Source organism: Lycorma delicatula, chromosome 3 (assembly GCF_047948215.1).
Source record: "Lycorma delicatula isolate Av1 chromosome 3, ASM4794821v1, whole genome shotgun sequence".
NCBI classification, from domain to species: Eukaryota; Metazoa; Arthropoda; class Insecta; order Hemiptera; family Fulgoridae; genus Lycorma; species Lycorma delicatula.
In genome coordinates, this window is record NC_134457.1 from 173845049 (window position 1) to 173872425 (window position 27377).

The following is a 27377-nucleotide window of genomic DNA, read 5'->3' on the forward strand; positions in this document are numbered from 1 at the left end:
ATTGATTTTTTTTCTGTTTTTTTTTTAGGCTGAAGAAAATGAATTTTCAGCTAAAGATATCTTAGAATTAAAACAACTGATGGGATTTAGAAAGGCTCCTACTGGAAAACTTAAAAATTATTATAATCATAATATTGTTGTACCAGATAATATTCCAGAAAACTTTGATTCTAGAGAAAAATGGGATAAATGTTCTTCAATAAATTCTGTTAAAGATCAGTCGAATTGTGGATCATGTTGGGTAAGTTATTCATTTATTTTTTATTTGAGAGGATAAGATATTAGATTATTTGCCTGTTTTAATATATACTGTGCTACACTAAATTTTATTCTATATTCACACATTTTTTTTTTTGCTATGTTTTTGTCATGTCAGGTAAATATCCAAACATTTTTTTTTTATGTTAAAAAATATAAATCTTTAAATCATATTTTTGCTGGAGCATGATTTATCTAGAACAAAATGTCAATCGCTAAATATAAGCCTCACAATTTCTTACATATGTAGTAAAAGAACACTAAAAATTACAAAAGTCAAACCGAATCATCTATATGAAGAACTTGTAAAAGCTGTTATTTGTATTTTTTTAAATTATATTCTAATTTTACAGTAATTTAGTATTCACTTCAAACTGAGAAGTTTCTAGTTTATTTAGCTGAATATCACATCTACAAGTAGTTAATTTCTTCATTTATTACTATTGATTCCTTTCCAGAATGAAAAAATTTAACTACTGAACCAGTTTATTTAAATCTTTATTTAAATAATGAAAATTCAGCAGTGTGTTATTAGCACATCAAGAAAATGACTGGTTAAAATTAAATTCACTTATATATCATGTTTATAAGGCAAACTACATGCCTCTACAACAACTCTCTATTCATTTCAGCAACAATTAAGTGTATCGAAACACTTTATTCTTAATCTGCACTCTGTTGAATAAATATTCTTCAAAAATTATAAGACACACATAAAGATATACACTACATTGTATCCTCTTTAAACCAGATGACAGTAGTCAAGTGTCTTTATTATTCCTGCTTTGTATTTAAGAATATTTAAGATACAGCAACTTATTTTGTGTAATTAATAAATAAAATGTTTTCTTATCAAGATAATAGAATTTTAGACCATAAGATTAGACTGTCCATTAGATTTCTTTAGTTGTTTATGTTTTGCAAATATACTTTTATTTTTAAATATAAAAAAGTCAGGAGTAATCAAAGAGAAATCTAGTGAATGACAGCATTTATTATGCTTTAAAACATTTACACATTAAAGACATTTAAAGGCTTTAAAAGCAGATATGTTTTAAAGTCAAGTAGATTTAAAAACTGGAAGCTATTGAAGAATTTTCAGCTCTAAGAGTAAAATAGAAAAATTTTAGCATTTTTTGAAGATTTGGCCACCCAAGTGGAGTTGTGGTTAGCATATTGGCTTCTAGATCATTTGGTTTCAACTTCAATTCCTGGAAAGTGTCTAGAATTTTTTTCACCTACTATTTCAAATTCCTTGTTAAAATGGATGCAAGTGCATGCCTGAGGTTGCATAGCAAAAAAGAAATAAGTAGAATAATATTTGTGTTTATCTCCAAAGAAACACATGTTTATATTTTGGTTTCATACTTTGTATATTTCTTTATTATGAATAGTGGTAATAATTAATTTTGAAGGGGAATTTGAAATAACTCTGTTTACTGTTGATACCTGATAATTGAAAGCTAACAAGTAAGACTGACAATTAATTTGCAATTTTGACAATAAAATAAGAATTTTGAATTTTCATCTGGAATTCCAAAAATGAAATTTGAAAAAGTCTAATTAGTTTAAACTATTTAAAAGAATTTGAGTTATCATAATTTCTGGCACGTAGAATTTTCTTTAGGTTCTACAGTTGCAAATCTCATATTCTACCAAAAAAATAAAGTTTTTTAAGTGGTAATAATTTTTTTATACATTTTTTTGGAAACAAAATCGTATTTTGATGCATCATATTGAGCTTTTCTTAAAAAAGAATTAAGGAAACTGAAATTGGGAAAAGTAAATGTATCTTTTTATTCCTATAACATTAATGATTTTTAAAATCTTATTACAAAAGTCAAGATGATGCAACAAAATTATTTAAAATACTGTGATCATTCAGGAAAACATTTATAAATTATTAATAATATTTTTCATTTGACTGGATGTAAGCTATACTTCTGTCAATTTTCCCTGTCATTATCTTGATTGAAAGTAGATATATATATATATATGATCTTCGTTTTGTTACAGAATCACTGATGTAATTTATTAAATTCCTCAATCAGATTAATTTGAAAATTTATTTTATGGGTTGTTTAAGAAAAGTATAAATCTGTTTAGTTAGAATATTTTATTGTTACTGTTTTTTTACAACAATTTTAAACCATTAATCATTTAAACTGTTTTTATTTAATGCTTATCTAAAGCAAATATACAAATAATTCAGTCGGAAGTGTTGTATTCTTGGTTAGAAAAATTTGACTTCATGGTATTTTAACAGTACTGATTAGCTTTTAATAGTACTGATTAGCTTTATACCCAGTAGCTATTGTGATAGGTATTCTGTGATCCTGCAAGTTTAATAAATTTATTTAAAAGTCTAATTACTTTTGCATGATTTTAAATACTTGCTATATGTACTCGTACTTGGTCGCAGGGGTTGAATTAGCATCACTGTGCTAGAAATGGTCACCCTGAGAACAATCAAAACCAATGTGTTGAATTGGGTTTATGATCTATTGTATGGCAGTATAATCTCAAAATAGTAAAAATTAAAAAAAAACCTTTCAGAACAATAACAGAAGTAGGTTAAACAAACTCCCAATTATATCCACAATCAATCTGCATTCTACTGAATAATTATTATTCAAAACATTCAAGACAGATAGGAGATGTGAACTATGTTGTGTCCTCTTTAAACCAGATGATAGAACTCAAGTAACTTTATTCCTGCTTTGTATTTAAGAATATTTACGTTACAGCAACTTATTTTATGTAATTAACAAAGAAGATATTTTCTTATCAAGATAACAGAATTTTAGACCATAAGATTATACTCTCCTTTAGATTTATGTTAGTAGTTTATACCTACTCCATGTTTTGCATATACACTTTTATTTTTAAATACAAAAAAGTTAGGAGCACTGGCACTGGCTTCTATCTTTCTCTTTATTCTCTTGCTTTAGCTAAATAACACTGAAAATAAACCATTATTGTTATTAAAAATTGATTCTTGATTTTGTAGGCTGTATCATCAGCATCAGCAATGTCTGACAGATTGTGTATTGCATCACAATATAAAGTGCACGTAAATTTATCAGCTGAAGCATTAATGACTTGCTGTAAGGCATGTACAGGTGGGGATCCAGGATGTGAAGGTGGTTATTTAGATGAAGCATGGAAATATTTTAAAACACATGGCCTTGTTACTGGAGGAGATTATGGATCAAATGAAGTATACAATTTTCAAAAATTAATATTAAAACTAGAAAAATATCAGAATTTGTTCAGTTGATCAAATGCAAACAATTCTCTTTAGTTTGAAATATTGACATGCAAATATTAATAATTGAAATTTAATTATCAGAATAATTAAAAATCAATAGGTTGTAAAAGTAAAAAGTTTTAAAAATAGTTAAACTGTTAAATAGTTTTAAAAATTACAACCAAACAGCTGAATTGATAATGATTACAACTGATAATGAACAATTGTTTTATCAATTATATTTAAATTTTACTTATTCTATGAATAAGTGTTCATTAATTAATTTAAATTAATCGTATTGAAGTTTTAATAATGAACATGAATAATGTTTATTAATAAACAACTTTAAACAATAAACAACTTTTCAATAATAAATCAACTAATAAAATTTGAACCTAATGACTATCATGAAAAAATAACAGTTTAAATAAAACTATTAAAAAAAATTGTAAATTAATTTTAAATTTAATAATGTATTAAACGAAGCTGTCAAAATATTTTCAACATCTGTTAGCAAATTGTAATATCAATAGAATAATTCATTTATTTCAATAAAAGAAAGCAAAGTCTGTCTATCACTTTTCAAGCTTTAATTACATTCCTGTAATTAATTTGAAGATGCAGAAATCTCTGTGATAGTACCAAGTGTGGAGAAAAAAACATAAGGAGTAACAGTAAAATAATAAATTTTATAAATGATTATATTGTATAGTAGCTATTTTTTATTTTATTTATTTATTTTTTTTTTTTTTTGTATGCAATGTCATTACTTGCACTTTAATTATTTTTTTACAATATTATTGAATTATTTACAATAATTTTACAAAGTAAAATAAATTACTTAATAGTAATTAGGTAATTTTTTAATTTCAGGGTTGCCAACCTTATGGGATACCTCCATGTAGCACATGTCCTTCAATTGCTGAAACGCCGGCCTGCCGAAAAAGTTCATGCACAAATAAACATTATAAGAAAAAATACAAAAAAGATCTTCATAAAGGTATTAAACAAAACACTCTTGCAGATTTTTAATAACCCATGTGTATATATATATATATATATATATATATATATATATATACACACAAAGTGTATCACAAAGTTCTCCTGGGACTTTCATAAACTACTCTACTCGTGAAAATAATGGAAAAAGTTCACATAAACATATGTCCTAAAATGCTTCGTTTGTGAGTTACAGCTAGTGAATGATTTCGCTTAAATTTCAGCTACACTGGTTAAATGAGTTCGTACTGAAATCTTTAGAAAGTTAACTAAGAGGAAGAATTAGTAATTCCTTATTATTTTTGACATGAAAAAATCGAATAAATAGGTCCCAGAACCGTGTTAACAGTAGTTTCTGAGAAATTTGGGATGAAAGCCAATAAACTGGGGTATAAAACCCTGTCTTTTATGTTGATTGGTAATAAACATATTAAAATTCAAAAACAAAACTTGTGGAGAACTTAATTCTGAACAAAGTTGAATAAAACAAGGAAAAGTTAGAAAAGTTTGAATTTTATTTAGAAACAGTAAAAACTGTTTTCATCCTAATCCAGCATGTCTTCAATTATCTCCCAGTCAATCACCAATTGATAATTTTCATCTTAAATTCCTGTCAGCCATTCATTTATACCGTCTTGTGTCAGTACTTCTGAGTCACCTGAGTGCACAGTTGGTCATTTATTTCAGGATCAAGATTGAAATTACTACTTTCGGATGTTGCCGGTATTTGTTCATTTTCCACTTTTTTTGTATAAGTTAATCGTAATAAAGGTTAGGTTGGCCACAAATGTTTGCAAGAGCACTCTATTGACAGGAATCTTTTCCCATACTTGTGCGAGATAAAACAGGAAGTCCTTAAGATTTATTTCTTTTAAACGTTTTAAAATAGGCATATTTCCCGATTTACTATTACACTAAGCAATAAACTCTTTTTGTAATTTGTTTTAACCATCTTGATTACATTTTGATCCCTTGGATGAATGATAGATAACATTTAGTGGAAGAAATAAAACACGAATAAACCCATCTTTACTTTCTAAGTCTTCCTCATCTGGATGCCCCGTACAGTTGCCTAAAAGTAACAATCCTTTTTCTAATCCATCAAGCTGGTCTAGTGGTGAACGCGTCTTCCCAAATCAGCTGATTTGGAAGTCGAGAGTTCCAGCGTTAGTTATTTTTATACAGATTTGAATAATAGATCGTGGATACCGGTGTTCTTTGGTGGTTGGGTTTCAATTAACCACACATCTCAGGAATGGTCGAACTGAGAATGTACAAGACTACGCTTCATTTGCACTCATATATATCATCCTCATTCATACTCTGAAGAATTATCTAAACGGTAGTTACCAGAGAAACAGGTTAAACAGGAAAAAGAAAGACTTGCTTATAACAAGCAATTCAATTTTACAGGTTCCACTTCTTGCATTTGAAAAAGGCATAAATGTAATTCTGTTTTTTATATTTTGCGACCTGGAGCACTCTTTTCAGTGCAATGGACAAATCTTTTTTTTTTATAGCAGCCTCCAAAATAACCCACTGTCATCAGCATTATAAACCTAGTCAGCAGTAAAATCACAATAAAGTTTCTCACCTGTGGTGGTTAGTAAATGGATTCCATAGCGCTTCTTGAATCTGTCGAACCACCCATCACTTGCGCGGAAAACTTCTTTCTTTATAGAAAAGCTTAGCCTTTATTTTGATTATTTCACCAGAAAGAGTTCCTGAATAAACCAAGCATAAATTTCATCTTCCATTAACGGGAACGAGCCAGATTTTAATGTTTTCTGACCACTTTTACCACTGACATCTTATACAAATTTTTCTATTTTTACCCGATTTTTTGCAAGTCATTAAAAAATATCAACAAAAAAAAAATTATTTAAATAATCTGAATCTCGTGATTTAAATAATTGTTGCACATCCAGTTCCACACTGTGAAGAAGAATTTCTGCTATTAAATAAAGTTACAGTGATGTGCTTACGTTTTTGTGGTTTCGGCATCTTTAAAACTAAAAACAATGAAGTTCAGATACTGTTTTAAGATACGGAAAACTGAACACTTTAAGATAAGAGTCTAGTTTTCCTTATTTTAAACCAATATGGAAACTAAACATGAACATGCGATACTGTAATGTGTAGTTACTGCAAGATACTGTAACAAGTTTAATGATGCCGTCTCTAGACTCCAGTAATGTACAAGTTGCCAGCTTGCTGCGCCATGCTAATAATGCAAATAACAGCTAATAATGTCGGTAATAATCAGAAATACTGTACTGTAATTTATTAGAGTATACCACGTAACCACGGCCTACTCACTTAAACATCATTCACCACTCGGCCGTAGCGTCTCTGTTTTTTTCAATTGTGACAGCGTACTTAAAAAAAAGGAAAACACTACTGCCATAATTGCCTCAGTAGTGTTAGACAAGAAGTATCAAAATAAAGAATGTTGGATTATCAAGAGCCGACTGCATTTCATTACAGACATTATATGAAAATATGAGTTTGAAACATTTTAAAGTTTGGTTTATCCTGATTGAATTAACACTTACATATATAATATTTAAATTTAATTATTAATATATTTTAACATTTAAACTGTTAAGTATTTAATTTAATATTTGTAGTATTTGAATTGCACAGAAATGCATAATTGTGAAATACATAAGCAAAGTAAGTAAAATTTAACAGTTGTTTAACACTATAATTTAATCCATTCGATTATTGAGACATGGTTTTTATAAATTTTAATGACATTTATTAGAGGGAACTTGTTAGTAATTCTGGTAAACAAAGTTTGAAGGAGAGTAGTGAGATGAGTTAAGTGAACTGATGGGATAATACAGATGATCGTAATCCTGATAAACAGACTGAACTATAAAACAGAAACTTATTGAAAGTAATTTTGAAGATACTGATACACAACAGAATATGACAACTTGTTAGTATATCTATAGAATATACTATTATGTTACTTATCCAGACTTCATTTCAGTACCTTATAATTAAAGATACAATAAAAATATGGCAAGTACAAAGTGATTTCATTTTAGATATACTGATAAACAAACTTTAACAGCAATAATTTACAAAAATATGGTTAGCTAATGCTTACATCTAAAATGAAAGATGATATAGTTACTTCTGACAAAAAAGATAACCAAACTTTAAATGATTAATGCTAAAAACAGTAGCGGTTCCCCAGAAGATATGTAAGCTCTGTTTTTCACAATGACATTATTGATTTTTTTTCAAAGTAATCAGTCATTGCACTGATAAAAAAAATTAACTCTTCACATGTTAGTAAAAATTCTTGTCTCTGAAGGTGAAAAGATATTAAAAAGAATGATATGAAAAATAGTTGTTTGTTCAATAATGTTGGTGGGTGTAGTCAAAATATCTAACTTGTATGTTATTAAAGTGGTAGTTTGTAATATTCTTACACAATCACAAAAATTATTCTCAGACTGATTAGTCTGAGAATTTATGTATAATGTTTCATATTGCAAAACAAAAAATGTGGTAAAGGAGACAGATTTCATTAGATAATACCTTTTATTGACTAAATCAAAATAGAATATGAATCAGTAATTACACCTCAATGAGAGATCTGCAATGATGAAACTATTATTAAATAAAGATGCCAATTATCTTCTCATTGTATATCCTTGGCAAAAGAGATTGATATAAAGATTTAAAAACCTTTACATCATTTCTAACTAGTGGGTATATGTGGATCTAAATGTGTGTTGGAAAGGAAGCTCCATTTGGTTATCAGTATTCCCAAAAAAGCTAAAATGGAGTTATTTATTCACTATTGCACTTAGTCTTAAATTATTAAGTTCTGTGAGCTTTTAAGATTACATTTTTTCCAACAAAAAAAAAAATCCTGCACTAACTGCTTCAATTTCACAGTCAGTCAGAAAATACAACTGAAGGATCTCCATGACCAGCACAATGGTTCTTTAAATACCTAAGAGTATAGAGTAGAGAAGAGATGCTGCAAAAAAGCTAACAGAATAACAATAAAGTATTCATTCTTTCTCATGAGTTAACTGTTTTAATGATGAGCTCTAATTCCTTCATAAGTGATAAAGATGGATGTGAAATAAACTACAGTGTTCAAGCAAATGGTTCATTAATTTTAAAACTATAATAATGATCAATAATTTATAGATTATTTATAAATAATGTACACATACAGGTAATTTTTTAAATTACTTATTTAAAAATAATTAGCTTTAATTTATTATCTGTGTGATCCAAGTATAAGTTACAGGAGCTTAACATTTTTTTTATTCAAAATAAAACCTTCTGCCATGTAGTTTCTGATTAAAAAAGTAAGTTATTATCATAATTCAGAGATTTGTGCAAGGAGATTGCTATGATAGTCAGTATGTAAAACAAAACAGTGATGGTACAAATATAAGCTAAAACTCTAGTAAAAATACTTCAAAAAGCTGGGCTTAGGATTTAGGTAAGTGAATTGACATCTAGCAATTAAAAATAGTGGTTTACAGTTTTATCCAAAAATCTTAGAAAAGTTTAAAAGAACAGCCTTTATCGCAGTAGGTTTGCAACTTAATTGCAAGACACTATTAATTAAAATGCAGTTAATTAATTAATTTGTGATATGAGACAGTGCACATTTGTAATTTTTTAGCACAGTATTTAATAAAATATCATTTTAATAACATCATGGCTAATTCTTAATTAGCCTTGATTCTAAACCCAGCATCTCTCTTTTTGTTTTATCCAAAAATCTTAGAAAAGTTTAAAAGAACAGCCTTTATCGCAGTAGGTTTGCAGCTTAATTGCAAGACACTATTAATTAAAATACAGTTAATTAATTAATTTGTGATATGAGACAGTGCACATTTGTAATTTTTTAGCACAGTATTTAATAAAATATCATTTTAATAACATCATGGCTAATTCTTAATTAGCCTTGATTCTAAACCCAGCATCTCTCTTTTTGTTTTATCCAAAAATCTTAGAAAAGTTTAAAAGAACAGCCTTTATCGCAGTAGGTTTGCAGCTTAATTGCAAGACACTATTAATTAAAATACAGTTAATTAATTAATTTGTGATATGAGACAGTGCACATTTGTAATTTTTTAGCACAGTATTTAATAAAATATCATTTTAATAACATCATGGCTAATTCTTAATTAGCCTTGATTCTAAACCCAGCATCTCTCTTTTTATCATCTAGACTACTCCCTAAGATATATTTTAAGTTTTGTGAAACCATCAAGTTTTAAGGATTCAGTTAATAAATTAGCACATCCCTTTATTAAATAAATATCTTAATAGTTTCACTTAATAAAATATATATTACATTATTTAGCTTTAACAACTTATATTTAAATTATTATATTATTACTATAACTTTCTATTATTTTAAAATTTTGTCATAAAAATTTTGTTTGTTTAGGTAAAAATTATTATGCAATTCCCAAAAATGTGACTCTAATGCAAGCTGATATTTTAGCCCATGGCCCTATTATAACTGGGTTTGAAGTATTTTCTGACTTTATGCACTACAAATCAGGTAAAATACTTTAAAGAATCTACACTAATGCAGAATACCTTTCCTTTCCTTTATCTTCTTTATTTCTTATTTCCCTCACTGTGCTTTCAACACTTAAAGTAAATGACTGATAAGTCACCATTTAAAAGTTTACTGGATTACCAACTTTAGATAGGGTGAATGTGACTAATGTCTATATCAGGATCTAGCACCAGCAGTTCGGTGTTGTCTTTTCTTTATGTAAAGCAGTTTAATGATGTGTTCCTTTTGTATTAGAAACTCATAAAAATGCAGTTTTCAGAAATTTCCTGTGGGAAAAGATTTTAAAATTGAAAAATTTCCATATTAAGATTTTATTCATAATCATGAGGTGGTTGAGGAATGCCACTCTTTGGTTATATGTGAGGGCACGTTATGCTCATCAAGAATAGCTAATAATAGATCCTAGTAAAGACTTTTATACAGATTTGATACTAAATTAAAGAATATTATAAAGAATATATTATATATATAAGAATATATTTATATATTATAAAGAATATTCTCTGATCATTTCAAGTTTAAGGATTTACGTGAGTATATGTTAAGCGACACAAACATATGGTTCCTTACATAGACAACAATTTTGTTACATGTTTGAAAGTTACCCAGATATAATTGGTATTCAGCTAAATAGGTAAAAAGGAATCAAAAACTGTCAAAATCATTTAAGTTACATACATAGATTAATTTACTCCTTTAAAAGTAGGCTTTAGGTAGATTTTATATGTATCTACCTAGTATCACCAGTGAGTCTGACATCTCCGGAAATATCTCTGAAAATCTCTTTTTTAAATTATTTATAACTGTTTCATCATATTTTTTTATACCTATTGAACAGATTTAGAGTGTTAACTGTTGAATGTCTTTTTATCATAGGGAATAAGTAAAAATCAGAAAGAGTAACATTTAGTGAGTATAGAGTTTGTTGGATTAACCCACCTGGTTGGTCTAGTGGTAAACGCGTCTTCTCAAATCAGCTGATTTGGAAGTTGAGAGTTCCAGTGTACAAGTCCTAGTAAAGTCAGTTATTTTTACACGGATTTGAATATTAGATTGTGGATACCGGTGTTCTTTGGTGGTTGGGTTTCAATTAACCATACATCTCAGGAATGGTCGAACTGAGACTGTACAAGACTACACTTCATTTACACTCATACATATCATCCTCATTCATCCTCTGAAATATTATCTGGACAGTAATTACTGGAGGCTAAACAGGAAAAAGAAAGAAAGAGTTTGTGGGATTACTTGGATACTACATTTGGCTATAAATTCTATAGGTAAGTACACTGATATTGTCATGATACAGTTTCCAACTGCCTGGATCTTTAAACTTGGGTCTTTTACTGCACATGAGATTTCACAAACAGTGAACAATATCAATATATTACTCCTTCATACCAGTGTACTCCTTCCTTGAACCATACTCATGATGAATAATGCCCTTGTAATAAAAATTTTAGCTAGTATTACCTCCATCTGGCTATGAACTTGCAGAGTTTCTAGGGTTGCAGAAAATCAGCTGTCTTACAAAGAGAAGATTAGGACTCTGTCTCTGATCTCAGTCACAAACCCAGCTTTTATCACTGGTAATAATTTACAAGGGGTGGCTTAAATGTAATGCACAATGGAACATAACAGAACAAAATGTTGCAAAGAGTGACAAGTCCTGCCATCCTGTAGTTTCATTCTCCTGTTAACTAACATTCTAAACTTGTTGACTGACGCCCTCTCATTTTCTGCCAGTCAACATTATTATGTAGTCATGCACACTTGCTACGTCAACAGGTCTAAAACAATTTGCAATAATTGAACTTTTAACAGCAGAAAAACTGAATGCTAGTGATATTCATAATCATCTGAAATCCATTTATTATGATAAAGCTCTTGATCTTGATGGTCAATAAAACTCTTTGATGGTCAATAAAACAATCTGTTTCAGAAGCTATAATATGAATATTAAGGAAAAACCTTGCACTGACAATGACCTGGAATTACAAACATGTGTACGTGACTGATTATCTGGAAGGTAGGTCATCTGTGTGATACATAGAGAAGTTAAATCACCTTAGCAGACATGTGTAATATTCAGCAGTCCACACAGCTTACAGTTCTGCAAGCATGATAATGCTTACCAAACATACCACATGCAACCGTCAAAGCTCATGTGAGGTTGAATGTTGAACTTATCACACCAGTTTTGGTATCCTGTGATTTTCACTGTTTTCCATAATTAAAGGGGGATGTTAAGGATACCATTTCACTGTGGATAATAAAGTAAAGGATGCAGTGATGTCATGGTTCAAGGAAAGGTAGCCAGGATTCTTCATTGATGGAATGAGAAAACTGGGTCACTGTTGGGAGAAATATGTAAATGTAACACATTGGATAACACAAGGTAACACATGGATAAATAAATGTAAGATTTTGTAGCAAATAAAATATACTTTTATGCCAAATTTATTTCATTTGACTAACCCTTTTCATTTGTGAGTTATGAGCAAATTTCAGCCACCCCTTCTTTTTTAGAAATTTTCATACATTCATTAGATTATAATAAATAAGTGGCAAACTTTTGCCACTGCACATCCATCTGCATCCATCTGCTTTGTCAGCAGGTTTAGAATGAATTATATTACCTTCAACCACATGCCAATATGAGCAATCATCCAAATGATACTTTGAACTCATTCCTAAGGCTATGATTGTCAAACAGGAGTTAGTTATCTTGGAAGGCTATGTGAATTCTTTCAATAACTTCTTCATTGTGGCTTGTTGAAGGATCGATATATTTCAGATTCATTTCTTTCAATACTCATCTTGCTCTCTTTTAATCCAGAAACCATATTAAAAATTATGCAAATGATCTGATCTCGTTTACATAAGCCACTGGTATGAGTGGTAAAGTACTGTTTGGAAAGTTTCTATAACTGTTATCCCAAGTCTTTGAAAATTTGGTGCAAACTCATTTTTCTGTATTTTTGCTCAATATGAAATCCAATGAGATGAAATCTGTTACAAAATTATTCAGTTGCTTACAACATTCAATTTGGCTGGAATATGTGCAATCCTCTCCTCTAACTATTTCAAATCAACTGTCATACTGCATTCACTACCTATCTCAAATAATTCAGACTTGATTCATTTTGATTGGACTTATAAATTGTGTTCAGTTGATATGGGAATTTAAGGACTTTCAAATCATACATCAATAAAAATGAAATGAAAATGAAACCTATCAAATAGTATGATGAACTGTGTTCATTTGTGTTAAATCAATGCTAATGAAAAATTGTTTTTGTAGATTTGTGATTGTTTTAATTAATTATTAACGTCTACAGCAAACTGCAATATTTCAAGGAAACAGAAAATGTTTTGAATATCATTGATTGTTGCATGCAAATGCATACTGATTAAAACATCTTACATAAAATTTATATAAATAACACATTAAGGCTTTGTATTTTTTTTTTTTAGGAATTTATTCACATGTGCGTGGACAATATTTGGGTAATCATGCTGTACGCATTCTTGGTTGGGGTGTAGAAAAGCAAATACCTTATTGGCTTGTTGCAAATTCATGGAATAGATCATGGGGTGATAATGGATTATTTAAAATTCGTAGAGGAAGAAATGAATGTACATTTGAAGAAAATGCTTTTGCCGGTATACCAAAATCAAAGTAGTTTTTGTTTGCAATACAAATTTTATTACAGTAGAACTTATAATACATTTCAAATATTTTTATTTATAATTAATAATATTCTTTGTTGTAATTTTTTGAAACCAATAAATATGTTTAGTTTTATGCATTAAAGCTTCTTAAGAATATTACATGCAACGTAAATACCTCCTAATTTTAATAGTTAATTATATAAACATTAACTGAAGCTAAACATTATTTATTAATTGAAACAAAATGCAATTAAACATATACACAAATATAAATCCACCAATATTTGTTATTTTTTCTTTTCTTGTACTTTCAATTTGATAGGTTTGTTTTTCTTATGCATTTTCCATTGCTTTTTATAATTAGTACAGTAGCTACAAATCACAGCCATTTTTGATCACAGGACTCGATAAACAGAATCTTTTTAACAGGCATTCCTAAAAAAACAACCTTGAAATTTCATCTACATTAATAATACGAAATATAAATTTACAATATTAAAGAAATAAAAAATCTGAAATTAATGTAATCTATAACTGAAGGAATATGCTATGATTTAAAAATATAAATTTTTGTAACAGAAACAGAACCAATTTTTATAATAAAACTATCTTGCTTCAAAACATTTTATTCATCTAAGCAACCAACTTCAATAACTAGTACTTTTATTTTCATCTTAATATTAGCTTATTAAATAGGCAGAGTTATTTAGAATGTAGTCAAAAAATGAACTGGATTTTTGTAAGCATTTTGTCTGTTCAGTAACAACATTGTTATGCGTTTTTGTTTATTTATATATTTTGTAATGTTCAAGTGTGTATGTGTGTGTGTTATATATCAAGGTTATTATGCGCATAAATGATGGTGGTTTATGATTTGCACCTAAGAGTTGATTGGCAAATATTGACATATGTCTAAGTTGATAAGGAGAATTTTTATCATATTTTTTGAAGCTGCACTTGTTACATTTTTTAAATATGATTTAAAAATGATTTTTAATCCAGATTTTAAAAATTTGTTATTTTCTTGGGCTTTACTAATGCACATTAATTTAATTTATTTTTTATTTTCTTAATTTATGTTTTATTTTTATTATATTGAAGTGTGTTAGTGAGTATGCTTTGTATCTGTTTGTGTGTTTATTATAATATAGCATTTATTATAATATTTAAGCTCAAGTGAAGTAGGTGTGTTTAGTAGTCTGTGAATGACACTTTTAAATTGCTTTTTTCAAATAATTTATGTAAAATAGGTAGTTTGAGGTTTTTTCTGTACTTTTTTGTTACTTGTTTTCTGTAATCATGAGCTCAAAAAACTTGTTTATTTTTATATTAAAATTTAATTTATTTAGTTTAATATTTATTTTGTGGTGCATTTTATTAATTTATATTAATAAGTACCATCCCCTGCAGCTTTGCACATACTGGAAAATTTTTCCAAAAGTCTCTAGCAAAGACGAAAGTTATTCCTCCCATTAACTTATCTCATGATGTTAAGTCTCTGAGAGTATAGTCAATCTCTTCAACATGAGCTTGATGAATTAATGATACATTTAATGACAATTTAAAAGCTGAATGAGGAGTCCTGCCACCAGCAAGGAGCATCGCAATGATGCCTGATTAAACTACATTGAGTGCCAAGCTGCCTGTCCATCAAATATATGTGAGAAGTAGATATGTCAAAAAGATTTTCCCATTCCCTCCAAGAGTATCTAAAAAAAATATTTTTTTCTGTCCATATGGATATTGCGAGTGATGGACTCATATGCTTGGTACTGATTTGGTTCTAGTTTAGAAAGGTTAATATTTATGTACTCTTGAAGTTCATTGATATTAAAAAATTGTCAGAACATTGTATCATAGGGTTTTTTATTATCTTGTTCATCACGAATTGGTGATGATAAACTGAAATTACATAAATACTTTTCACAAAGACTTATAAACTTGTCTTCAATTTCAATTGAAAAATACCTTGGGAGTGGCTCACCATAAGAAAGGAGCGGCCCAAACAAGAAGTGCAGCACCATAACAAACTATTTATTATTTACATGTTTAAATAAATAGTTTTTCATCTTAATATAGCCTATGACACATTATGGATTACATAATGAAGCTATGGTTAACATTTTGTTGCAATTAGTTTTGCGGTTCCTAAAATTTTTGCTACCTTACAAATGATTCCTCTTTATATGATAATATCTAGATGCTATTCAATAACTCAAAAAAAAATCTCCAAATGAGTAATCAAATATTTATCGCCTATCACAAAACCATATACCATTTTACCTAAGAAATCAAATACAACTCCATTAACCTAACTACTATACGTACATCAAAGTAAGAAATTAAAATTACCTGATATTCAGTAATTAACAGGTATTGACAGCATACACTCTTGTGATTAAGTAGACTGAACTGTGAAAAAATTGTTGCATAAAACACACCACAATGTGTTCGCCACCTAGCAGAGAGCCATCACCCCATTTGAATTTTGAAAATTGGAAAATTGATTGCAAAGATATAGCAACATTTCTGATAAACATTTCATTTCTGATCTAACATTGCAGTTAGATTGAGAGTATACCTAATGCATGCAAAAGTTAGCCTTCAACCTACTAACAAATACCCTGTTTGAATTTTGAAAATTGGAGTATTTCTTGTCCAATTAATCAATATTATAATGGCACCATATTGCAACTCCCAAAACAGCACCCCAGGGGTACCCCATTTGTTGCCAATTTGTGGTGTTGATAGGTCTAGCCTCCCACAAAGTGCTTGCATACCTCAGCACTCTAGCCTCACACACAGTCCCCAAAGGAAGCCCATTATTGTTAAACAGGAATTTTTTAGATTTAATATTATTTTATTTAAAATAAATTGAATTCTATTATTGTAATAATATTATTCATACTATTAATTCGAATCTTCAGTTCAAATACAGCTCACACTGATAGAGACTCACAGTTCATTAAAGTTACTTCAACCGGCAAATCTCTACTACTATATACATATATATTTTTTTTTTAGATGAAATATATCTAAAAACTTTCTCAGTTATGCCAAGAAATATGAGTAAAAATTTGGTTGTGATTGATCAAGTAGTTTTTTGTTTATCCCGAACAAACAAATCTCTCTTCCTCTTTATATAATAATATAGATAGTTCACATTTCATATAAAATCACACTCAATGGCACTCTACAGCACAAAATAAATAAAATCAAAGACTAATAAAACAAAAAATCACAATAAATTTCAAAATACAAACAAAAACTATGAGAAAACAGCTTACAAATTTAAAAGAGATCTAGATCTTCAGAACAAAACAAATTATTGCATTCTGAACACACTCACAAAACACAATGAACCCATAATATATAAACTAAATAACCTTAAAAATTTTGATAACAAAATTTCCTGCTCAGTCAAGAAGGGTTCAGCTTCATGCAAAATAATGAATATCAGGAAACATTCCATAGGAGCTCAAAATCAACATCTGCCTTATACAGCCAGCCATATACAGAAATCAAAATCCACCAACACTGACATCATCTAGATATTCCGATATACCATTTTAATACCATTGAACATTGAGGAAATATGAATTCACAAAAAACACAGAGATAAACACAATTTTAATTCAAAGTAATTTTCAACCACATCTGCCATAAAAGAAACCCAGCAGAATATCAACTTGAGAACAGCAGCAAAAGTGGCTGAAAACAAAGACAACCAAAAATATTTTGAAATAAATTAATAAAATCATTTTTTTAATAAAATTAGATTTGTTTGACAATATAAAAGTGTATGTTTTTATAATTTTCATTGTTAACTCCAATGGGCAAACACATGCCAAATCTGCAATCATTAACTACTTATAATTCTCTTTAATGGGTTATATATAATTTATAAAAATAGAAAGTTATAATTATGACTTGATAGCATCTAATTATAAACCTTGCAACTTAACAAAACTAATAAGTTATGCTGTGCAAACTCTTACAAAGGATATAGTTTAATCATGAAGAGGTATTCAAGAAATGGTAAACTTAAACTTAAATATTCATATATATACTTATTTAATTCTATGAGTATATGAAATATAAATCAAATCTAAAATAGAAACTTTTTAAAAGAATCAAATATAATCTAATTACACTTTAATTAATCCATCACACTGGTAGAATTCAACACCAACTGAAGATGTGGGATGCTGTGAAAATTGATTATTGGAAATTAGTATGGTAAGTTTAATTTATATATATATATATATATATATATATATACCTGGTTATATATACACCTGAAATTTATATTTAATATTATCATATTAGATGCAGTTATAATAAGATAGTAGTAAAATAAAAATACTGCTGGTGATAAAGAATTAACATGCATTTGTTATTTACTTACTAACAATTTGATAAATCATTACTTTCATCTTATTAAAATATTAATGCCAGCAAGCCTAAATTTATCCTTTAACTATAAACTATAAATATTAAAAAGCATTAGATAATTACTATAATTCATAACTTAGTCCTGAAGAAACAGAAATAATTTTCCTCTCCTTCTTCCTAAAAACAGTATTAATTTTAATCACAGAAAAGACAAGTAATCAAAATTAAAAAAAAACTTTAACTTATTGGTAGTATGTGTCATTAACTTGAAAATTATCAATTTTTTTCAGAATAACTGAAAATAAGAGAAGGATCAAAATTTTAGCCATGAATAAATTATATTTTTTCTTATATTCAAACCAAAAAAATAAAAAACTACTGAAATTCAAATTAAATAGGTTAGTTTTATTATTTTTTTAAAAGTTTACTTCATGCATTCTTCAGTTAAATAAACCCGATCCTGTAATCTTTCTATTTTTATAAGTAGACAATATTGCCTATGCTAGTATTTTTACATGTTAACTCAGAAAGAGTCTGAATACATACTTGATTAGTTGTATAACTTAGTTTATTTAAGTATATTATAACTTAACTGTCCTTTTAACTTTTACTGTCCCACCTTCTCAGAAGACTATAAAAAATATGATCTCTACTCTACCAATTTAGATTAAACAAAACTAATTGTTTTTTCATATTTTTGTATATTTTCATTATCGTTACCTTGAGATCTATGGTATTTACATAGTGTTTGTAATATTCTGCATTCATAGAGAACTTAAGGAATATTTTTAAAATAATAATAATGATTATATAAATATCACCACCAACATTTTTTCAAAAAAATCTGATGTGGCAATCACATGACTTCCTTGTATGTCTATTAAATTACATACACTTTTTTTAAAAAAAATGAAAAGTACATAAAGTTTTATTTCATTAATAACTTAAGATATTTTATTGTTATTATTATTATTTATTATATTTTTTTTTACAATGACAGGTTAATAATTATTAATAAATCAATATATTTAAATTAAAAAAAAAAAGTTTAAAAAAAGGAGATGAACTCGGATTTGAACCGATGTGCCTTTCCCTTGTAAGATCCAAATATTTACTGCTAGCTTTTTGTGAAAAATTAATTTTTGTTCATCAGTGGTAAAAGTTAATAATTTTGATTGAGTTTATTGATTTTTGGTGAGAAACACATTAACATCAAGCAGAAAAAAATCATACAGGCAATTGGTTTGTATTTTTCTCTATCTAATGGTATATAATAATATATAAAAGAATAACCTCTAAAGGGACCATGAGGCTATTGGATTAACCCAAAGTACAAACATTCCATTTACGTTTTGATAAAAGTAACATATGAGGTCTGTAAATAAAGTAATGAGACTAGCTTTTTTTTTGACAGCCGAAAAGGCAACACTGTAAAGTTACTACTAAACATATGGTTATATGAACAATTGACTTATATTACATATTAATATTTTTAGTTGCCATATGAGAAATAAACAAGCTGTGACAAAACAGGCAAAATACTTAGCTCAAAGCTACCCCAAAGACATAAAGAACATGATGAATATGTGATGAAAAACATGATGAAGAACAGTTTGTGCAAGTGTCAACATTTCAAAATGTGTATGAAGGTGGAAAAAATAACAAGAGGAATTTCTTCCTACATCTAGAAAAACAAGTTGGGAAGTACCTTCCCTAATTTATAAGTCACAATGAGAATTTACTTGACTCTTCCTGTGACAAACTGTACAGCAGAGAGAAGCTTTTCTGCCCTTAAGAGAGTGAAGACTGAAATGAGATCTACTATGGAAAATGAAAAGCTTAACAGTTTGATGTTGCTATGCACTCAAAATGATATTACAATGGAAATTGATTACAATGATGTCATTAATGATTTTGCAATGATCAAAGCTTGAAGAAACCTTTGTTGTACAAGTACAATGACAGTGACTCAACAAAGAATAAGGATGTCTAAAAGTAAAAGATAGTAAAGCGATAATCGATGAAAAATTTGATAATTAACAAGTTGAAAACAATTCATACAATAATGTATACTCTATACTGTAATTACAAACGATTTCATTAATTTACTGTATTAATTTACAAAATGGTGGATGGGTGGTCTGTGATGCCATAAGGTAAGAAATGAACAAGAGTGTCCAAACTATGCCACTATCCTTTCCTTATGGCTGCCAGTTGCCAGTCCAGGACACGGCGGGTCCATAGGTGTTGGATAATGGAAAGACTCTCCAAAGAGAAAAAATAAAGAAAGGGAAAAGAGTAAGAAAGTTAAGGGAACCAAAACTGGCAAGATAAGAACTGATGGTGGGGGTGTTCTGGAAATAGGGTGGTGGAACAATTTGAAGTGCCTAGGGCAATGGGGAGGTTAAAAACGGCCCTGCTGTGAAGCTTCACTATGGACTTACAAAAAAGTATCTACTTATGTTAGCTTATGATTATGCAAAATCCAACAACCTAAAAGTTCTTGAAAACTGGGAGTTAAAACAATCAGCTGGGAATTTCTGATCGACTATTTCGTGAATGTTTTCCTGATTTGAAATTACAAAAGCCTGAAGCTACAAGTCTTTCCCAGGCCACAAGTTTTAACAAGGAAATTGTTGGAGCCTTTTTTACTAACTTAAAAACAGTAATGGAAAAATATGAATTTCCACCTAATGTGATTTATAATTTGGATGGAACTGGAAATTCTACAGTTGACAAGCCTTCAAAAGTTATACGTGAAAAAAAAACAAAGCAGCTTGGTTCAGCAACATCAGCTGAGCGGGGCATCAATATCACAATTATAACTGCCATAAATTCTATTGGGAACCATGTCCCTCCAATGTTGATAATCCCAAGGTTACATTTCAGGGAACACATGATCTTAGGAGCACTGACTGACTGGCACTATCGATGGGGCAAACCCTTCAGGATGGTCCAATGAAATGTTGTTTGTATAATCCTTAAACACTTCATTCAGTTTGTCAGACCATCTCTAAATAACCTAGCTCTCCTTATTATGAAGATAATAAAGAGATTGCAGCAATTACTTGATTGAAGCAATTGTTATGGCCAAAGAAAACAGAGTCGTCATGTTGATGTTGCCTTCACACACACCACATAAATGCCAACCACTCGACCATGGAATTTTCAGACCATACAGGTCATTTATAATGCTGCCTTTAATGACTAGATGTTCCAGAACACTAGTCACTATACATGACCTTGCTTGTTTGATCAATACAGAACACCAGTCACTATACATGACCTTGCTTGTTTGATCAATACAGCCTTCAACAAGGCATTTACTACAAAACTGGATTTTGTGTGAGGAGAATCTACCCTCTCAATGAAAATATTACTGGAGAGGAAGAATATTTATCTTCTTATGTGGCAGATCAACCACTTGACAAAGATGGACAGGGAACTCAACCCAATGCAGTAGCAGGGCCTGCCACACTACAGCAAGACATTCCTCTGAATGAAAAAAAATGCCTGTAACTGTTAATGATAATGAAAAATCTCAAGGAATTCTAGTAGTATCATCAAAAATGATTTGGCCTTTCCCAAAGGCTCCACCAAGAAAAAGTAATGAAGTTAGAAAAAAGGCAAAATGAGAATATTGACAGATATCCCAGAAAAAAAAATGAAATCGAGCAGTTAAAAGAAAAGAAAGCAAAAAAAGAAGTTGAAAAGTTAATTTGGAAGAAATCCTCAAAGAAAAAATTGATAATGAAATTTTGATCATTCTGTAGAATTTATAACCTACCAGAGGACATGAGTGATGATAATTTAATTGAAATTAATGAAAGAGACCAATTAAAACATTTAATATTTGAAAGAAACCTTGATTTGGAAATTGAAAATGAGGAATTTGTTTTAGTAAAAATCGTAGGGGAAAAAAGGAAGAAGATTTTTTTAAGTTGTAAGAATTATAGAAAAATTACCTTATGAGATGTATGAAGTTCATTATTATAAAAGAGTGAATTTCAGCTATAAATGTTTTCTAGACAAGGAAGATATTTATGAAATTTCAGAGAAAGACATTGAATGTAAACTTCCTACTACTACTAATAGCGAGTCTCTGTTGAGAAGTGAACGTGGAAGGTTGTGTTAAATAGTGCTCCTGTGTTAGTGTGTCATTACTAGTGCTTGTGTATTGGTGTTCTGCTTTGTTTCCGGCTACCTGTGTCCATGACCATGTGACGTCGGCAACATCCCGTTAGGACGCCTACCTTGGCCCTCAGCCACATACCAAAGCTATTGTCAACGACCGGATAAGTTTAAAAACTTTCTAATTCTATTCATTTCTATAAGTTAATACATTAGTGAATACTATTGAACATTTACAAGTAATTTTATTCCTAATTCTTAAATTAATTTTAATTTATAAATATTAATATTATATTTATAAAATATAATAACTCTGTTATATTTTTTAAATTGATATTATTTAATTTAACTTCATATAATAAGTTAATCTTAATTTAATTAATTAAGCCATTAAATTGGACTTTATAAATTAAATATAATACAATAAATAATTTTATTATATTATATTAAATTACTTCTAGTTTTAACCTTTTTACTTTTTATTTTAAATTTTCTACGACAGACCTTTTTATCGAAGTCAAAAATAGTTCAATAACTTAATATTAACTTAAATTTTCGCAGTACTCTTCGTACGATTCTTTATTAATGGAAAGCTATCTAATCCGAACCCGTCCTCCTCCCCATCGTTCTCCCTACCCGGAGTTTTCTAATGGAGGAGAGGATAACGGTGTGGGAGCAAGAAAACGTCTAAAGTGTAGGTGGTAACCTCGGGTGATCAATCCTCCGAGGAGCTGAACACTACGAGGGGCAGCTGCCACCATGGGGGTTAGTGATGGAAATTCCTCGCAACCTCCGGTCACTAGGCGGGAGAAAATCCCACCTATCATGTTGGACTGCCTCAAGGAGTGGCCAACGCTGGCGAGAGCAATCTCCGCCATTATAAGAGGGCGCCTGGTAGCCAAAAGTACCGGGCTCTCTGTAAGGCTGCAGCGAAGGCGACTTCAGGGAAGTACAGAGTTTTCTGCATTCCAAGGGAGTCGCCTTTCACTCCTTTTAGCTCCCAAGATAGGGTGCTCAAAGTGGTTATCCGGGGCATCCCTTATGGGGAAACCCCGGAAGAGGTGAAAGAGGAGCTGACCTCTCTCGGTTACGAGGCAGTTTCAGTTAAAAAGCTGACGACGAGGGACGGAAGGGAGACCCTCACGTGCCTCGTCACCTGAAAACAAACGCCAGCCACCAGGGGCATTTATGACCTGGAAAACTTATTCTATTGTAAAATTAAGGTGACCGCATTTGTGTCTCAATGGGGTCCGCCCCAATGCCACAGATGCCAAAAGTTCGGCCACTCGTCGAACTATTGCCGAAGGGCACAGCTCTGCGTGAAATGTGGTGGAGACCACGACACGGCGACGTGTCTAACGCCGCGTGAAGAGCCTGCCTCGTGTGCAAACTGTAAGGGGCCGCACCCAGCCAATTACAGGGGCTGTTCTTATTATAAGGAGCAGCTGAACAAGCAAAAGGGTACCCAGAAAACATCGGCTGTTACTGACGGACGTAGCTGGGCACGACTTGCCGGAGGGGGAAAACTGAGCCCCCAGCCTCAGGTAGTTTTACCGGCGGCAACGGTGACGGTGGAAAAAGGGTAATCACCTACCCCCACACCAATAAAGCCTAAACCAGCAATAGTTACAAGAAACGTGGAGGCAAAAAACCGAACAAGCCTGCGATGAAGCCTGCTTCGCAGAAAAAAAAGGCAGCCGAACAATCGGCAAAATCAAAGAGGGCGGGTACCAAACCCACGACTGGCAACACACCAAAGTCCGAGAAGCCCCACGCCCCACCAAAAAGGCGTTAACGACTCCCGGCCCCTCCGCGGCAAAATAAATATAACCTCACTCCCGAAGGAGAGTTCCGGTATGGATTTCTTGTCACAACTGTCAATTAAGGATGTCCTAACGGAAATTCTAGCAATATTGCCCCACCTGCTCCAAGCAAAATCTCTGAAGGACTGTATTCAGTCCATCATAGAGTGTCTCATGAACCTGCTATCTAAGTATGATTAGGCAAACTGTCAGACTGCTACAGTGGAACGCCAATTCAGTAGTAGGCAAGACGACAGAACTTTGCCGTCTGGCCGAGGATCTACTAATAGACGTAATACTATTGTCTGGGACGTGTCTGAACGCGAACAAACAACTGACCATTCGGAATTACTTTACGTATAGGACGGATCGGCCAGTACGACCCGGACGCCCTGCCAGCGGCGGAACCGCAATTTAATCCACAGACGCCATATACACACGCGGGTCGACCTCCACACTAACGTAATGGATCAGATTGTGTACATGTGGAGCATCTAGGCACGGTGTATCGGCTGATTTCGGCTTATAATAAACCAAACTCAGCGGTACCCGGCGCAGATCTAGATGCCGTGCTAGAAAATTGGGATGGGCCCATGATACTCATGGGCGACCTCAACGCCCTATTCTTTTGTAAAATTAAGGTGACCGCATTTGTGTCTCAATGGGCACGAGTCTTGGAATAGCAATCTGACAAGTGCAAATGCCAGGTTGCTATACGAAAGGGCACGAGCACGCCGGTTAGTCGTCATAGGCCCCGAGGTGCCCACCTTCGTTCATCGAACGGGCAGATCGAGACCTGATGTACTCGACATCGCAATCATGAAGGCGGTAACAACTCCGGTCATGATTGAAACGATAGAAGACCTCAGCTCGGACCATTCTCCTGTCTTATTGAAGTTGGGCCAAGCAGGGGGAGGCCGAGACCACCCGACTATAACCCGAAGGTCAGTGAATTGGAAAAGGTTCTATGAAACTCTCCAACCGGATTACAGACCAACGCATCCTGAACTCCTGACCACACCGGAGGAAATCGACGACACGGTTGAACGCGTCACGTTGTCAATGACCGAGGCTCTGTCAAACAGCTCTACGGAAAAGACCACGAGGCCTAACCGTAATAATCTCCCACCTCACGTCTCTCGGTACAGGGTGATTCGGTATCTTCTCCTCAGTCGGCGCTTTTCTGCTATAGCATCAACCCTGTCCCCCGATGATAAAAGGGCTTTTTATATTCAAACGGACAGAGTGAAACAGCTGCTGGCACAACATCGAGAGGATTCATGGAATGAATACTTCACCTCGGTCTCAGACGACCACTCCTAGGTGTTCAGGCTAAACAAAAATCTACAAGAAGGAAAGAAGCCCCGCCACCTGGTTGTGGGGCAACGAGGCCTTCTGGCATATTCGGAGGCGGACAGGGCGGAGGTTTTCGCCGACACCCTGGAGAACCAATTTACTCCAAACCCCCCTCCCGCTCCGAACGACGACCACGCAACCGAGGGGGAGTCCTTCCTCGAAGATTATTTAGCACAGGTGGAGAACGCCCCACTAGAAATAGACCAAGTCACAGAGGCGGAGATTTCCGCTGCAATCAAAGCTCCGGGTGTTGACGGGATCGGTGCCCGCGCATTCCGGAATGTTCCACCCGCTCTTATAGCGACCATAATCACAATATTCACGTCAATTTTGTACGTTGGATATTTTCTGAATTGCTGGAAAACTGCAAAGGTGGTATGCCTACCCAAATCTGGGAAAAGTCTGCTCTTTCCCCAGAATTACAGACCGATTTCCTTATTACCAGTGTTGTCAAAGCTATTCGAAAGGATTTTCCTGGAGAGACTTAGGCGACATTTGGGAAAAGGAGTACGGCCTGAGCAATTTGGGTTCAGGGAGGGGCACTCGACGACCCTCCAACTCGTTAAAATAATCGACAGTCTTGTCGGAGGCCTAAATAGAAAAGCGGTAACTGCAACCGTTTTTCTAGATGTGGCTAAAGCCTTTGACAAAGTTTGGCATAGGGGCTTGCTGTATAAATTCGCACATACGACGATTCCCTGTCGCTATGTCAGATTGATACGGTCTTATTTACTAGACCGACAATTTGTTGTACGCGTATAGGGAACAATCTCCTCCACCAGAGACGTAGTCCTTGGAGTCCCCCAAGGACCATGCTTTCGCCGTTCTTGTACACGGCCTACGTCAACGATATGCCGCTGTCGGAAGGAGCCAAAACAGTATACGCAGACGACACAGCATATTATTATGAATCCGGAAGTGTAGATTACGCGATCGAGAGATTCCAATGGCAACTGGATCTAGTAGAGCCGTGGCTCGATATGTGGAGAATCAAGGTCAACGGTGAAAAATCGGTGACATTGATGTTCACGTTCAAGACACGTGCTCCAACCAGGCAGCTGGAAATCTCAGGAGAGAAAATCCCCTTTGGAAAAACAGTCAAGTACCTGGGAGTAGTGCTGGATAAACGGCTTACCTTAGGAGAACATGTTAAATATGTGACCCAAAGGGCAAAGGCCGTCAGGACCTCACTGTACCCAGTACTGAACAGTGCCAGCCCATATCCACTGGCGACCATATTGCTCATTTTTCGGCTATACGTCCTGCCGATTCTAACATATGCTTACCCGGCATGGGGAGCTTTGTTGAACTCCACGCTTCAAAAGAAATTAGAAGCCATTCAAAACATAACGTTGCAGACGATATTTGGAGCACCGTGGTTCGTCAGAAACGTTACTCTTTGCTACGATGCGGGACTACACACCGTATCCGAGGTGGGGGTGGCGCGGGCACGCAGACTGTTCGGGAGAGCGGCCGTGTCCGAACACGGCCATCTCCGGGACATCTGCCGAGAGGACCGTACTCCACAGGGTATAAGAAAACGGCCTCATGCCATATTAAACAAACCACTGTGAAGAGGCGGTACGAGGGTCAAAAAATGACAAACCAAGCTTAGGAGCCTCTATATCGCGTAACCTATAAATGGAAACCGCGTGAAAGAGACCGTTTTCGCAATTAAATTTTTTTAAAACTATAAAAAGCTAGACAACACCCCACACCGTCCCACGAAGAGACCACATTTAATTTAGTCAGCATATGCGACTTCCTCCGGAGAACGGGGCGCATTTCTCCCTTCAGATAACTAGGGCTCCGTTAGGGGCACTCCTGCTAGCCCATAGGTGCTGGTACCGAAAGGACTTCAGCGGATGGGCTGAAGGGGAATCAGGCCGGGATTACTAGGCTCAAAAGCTTAGTCTCTCACGGTCAGAAC

The 27377-nt window shown here is 32.4% G+C and overlaps 1 protein-coding gene across 1 annotated transcript; it reads left to right on the forward strand.

The window, feature by feature from the left end:
* The first annotated feature begins 38 nt into the window (after positions 1-38).
* Positions 39-13808, forward strand: LOC142321039 (cathepsin B-like cysteine proteinase 3). The gene is made up of 5 exons (XM_075359038.1): positions 39-241; positions 3269-3478; positions 4382-4508; positions 9951-10067; positions 13566-13808. Exons 1-5 carry the CDS (start codon positions 80-82, stop codon positions 13772-13774), a joined length of 825 nt encoding a protein of 274 aa, XP_075215153.1. The 5' UTR covers positions 39-79; the 3' UTR covers positions 13775-13808.
* Positions 13809-27377: the final 13569 nt, after the last annotated feature.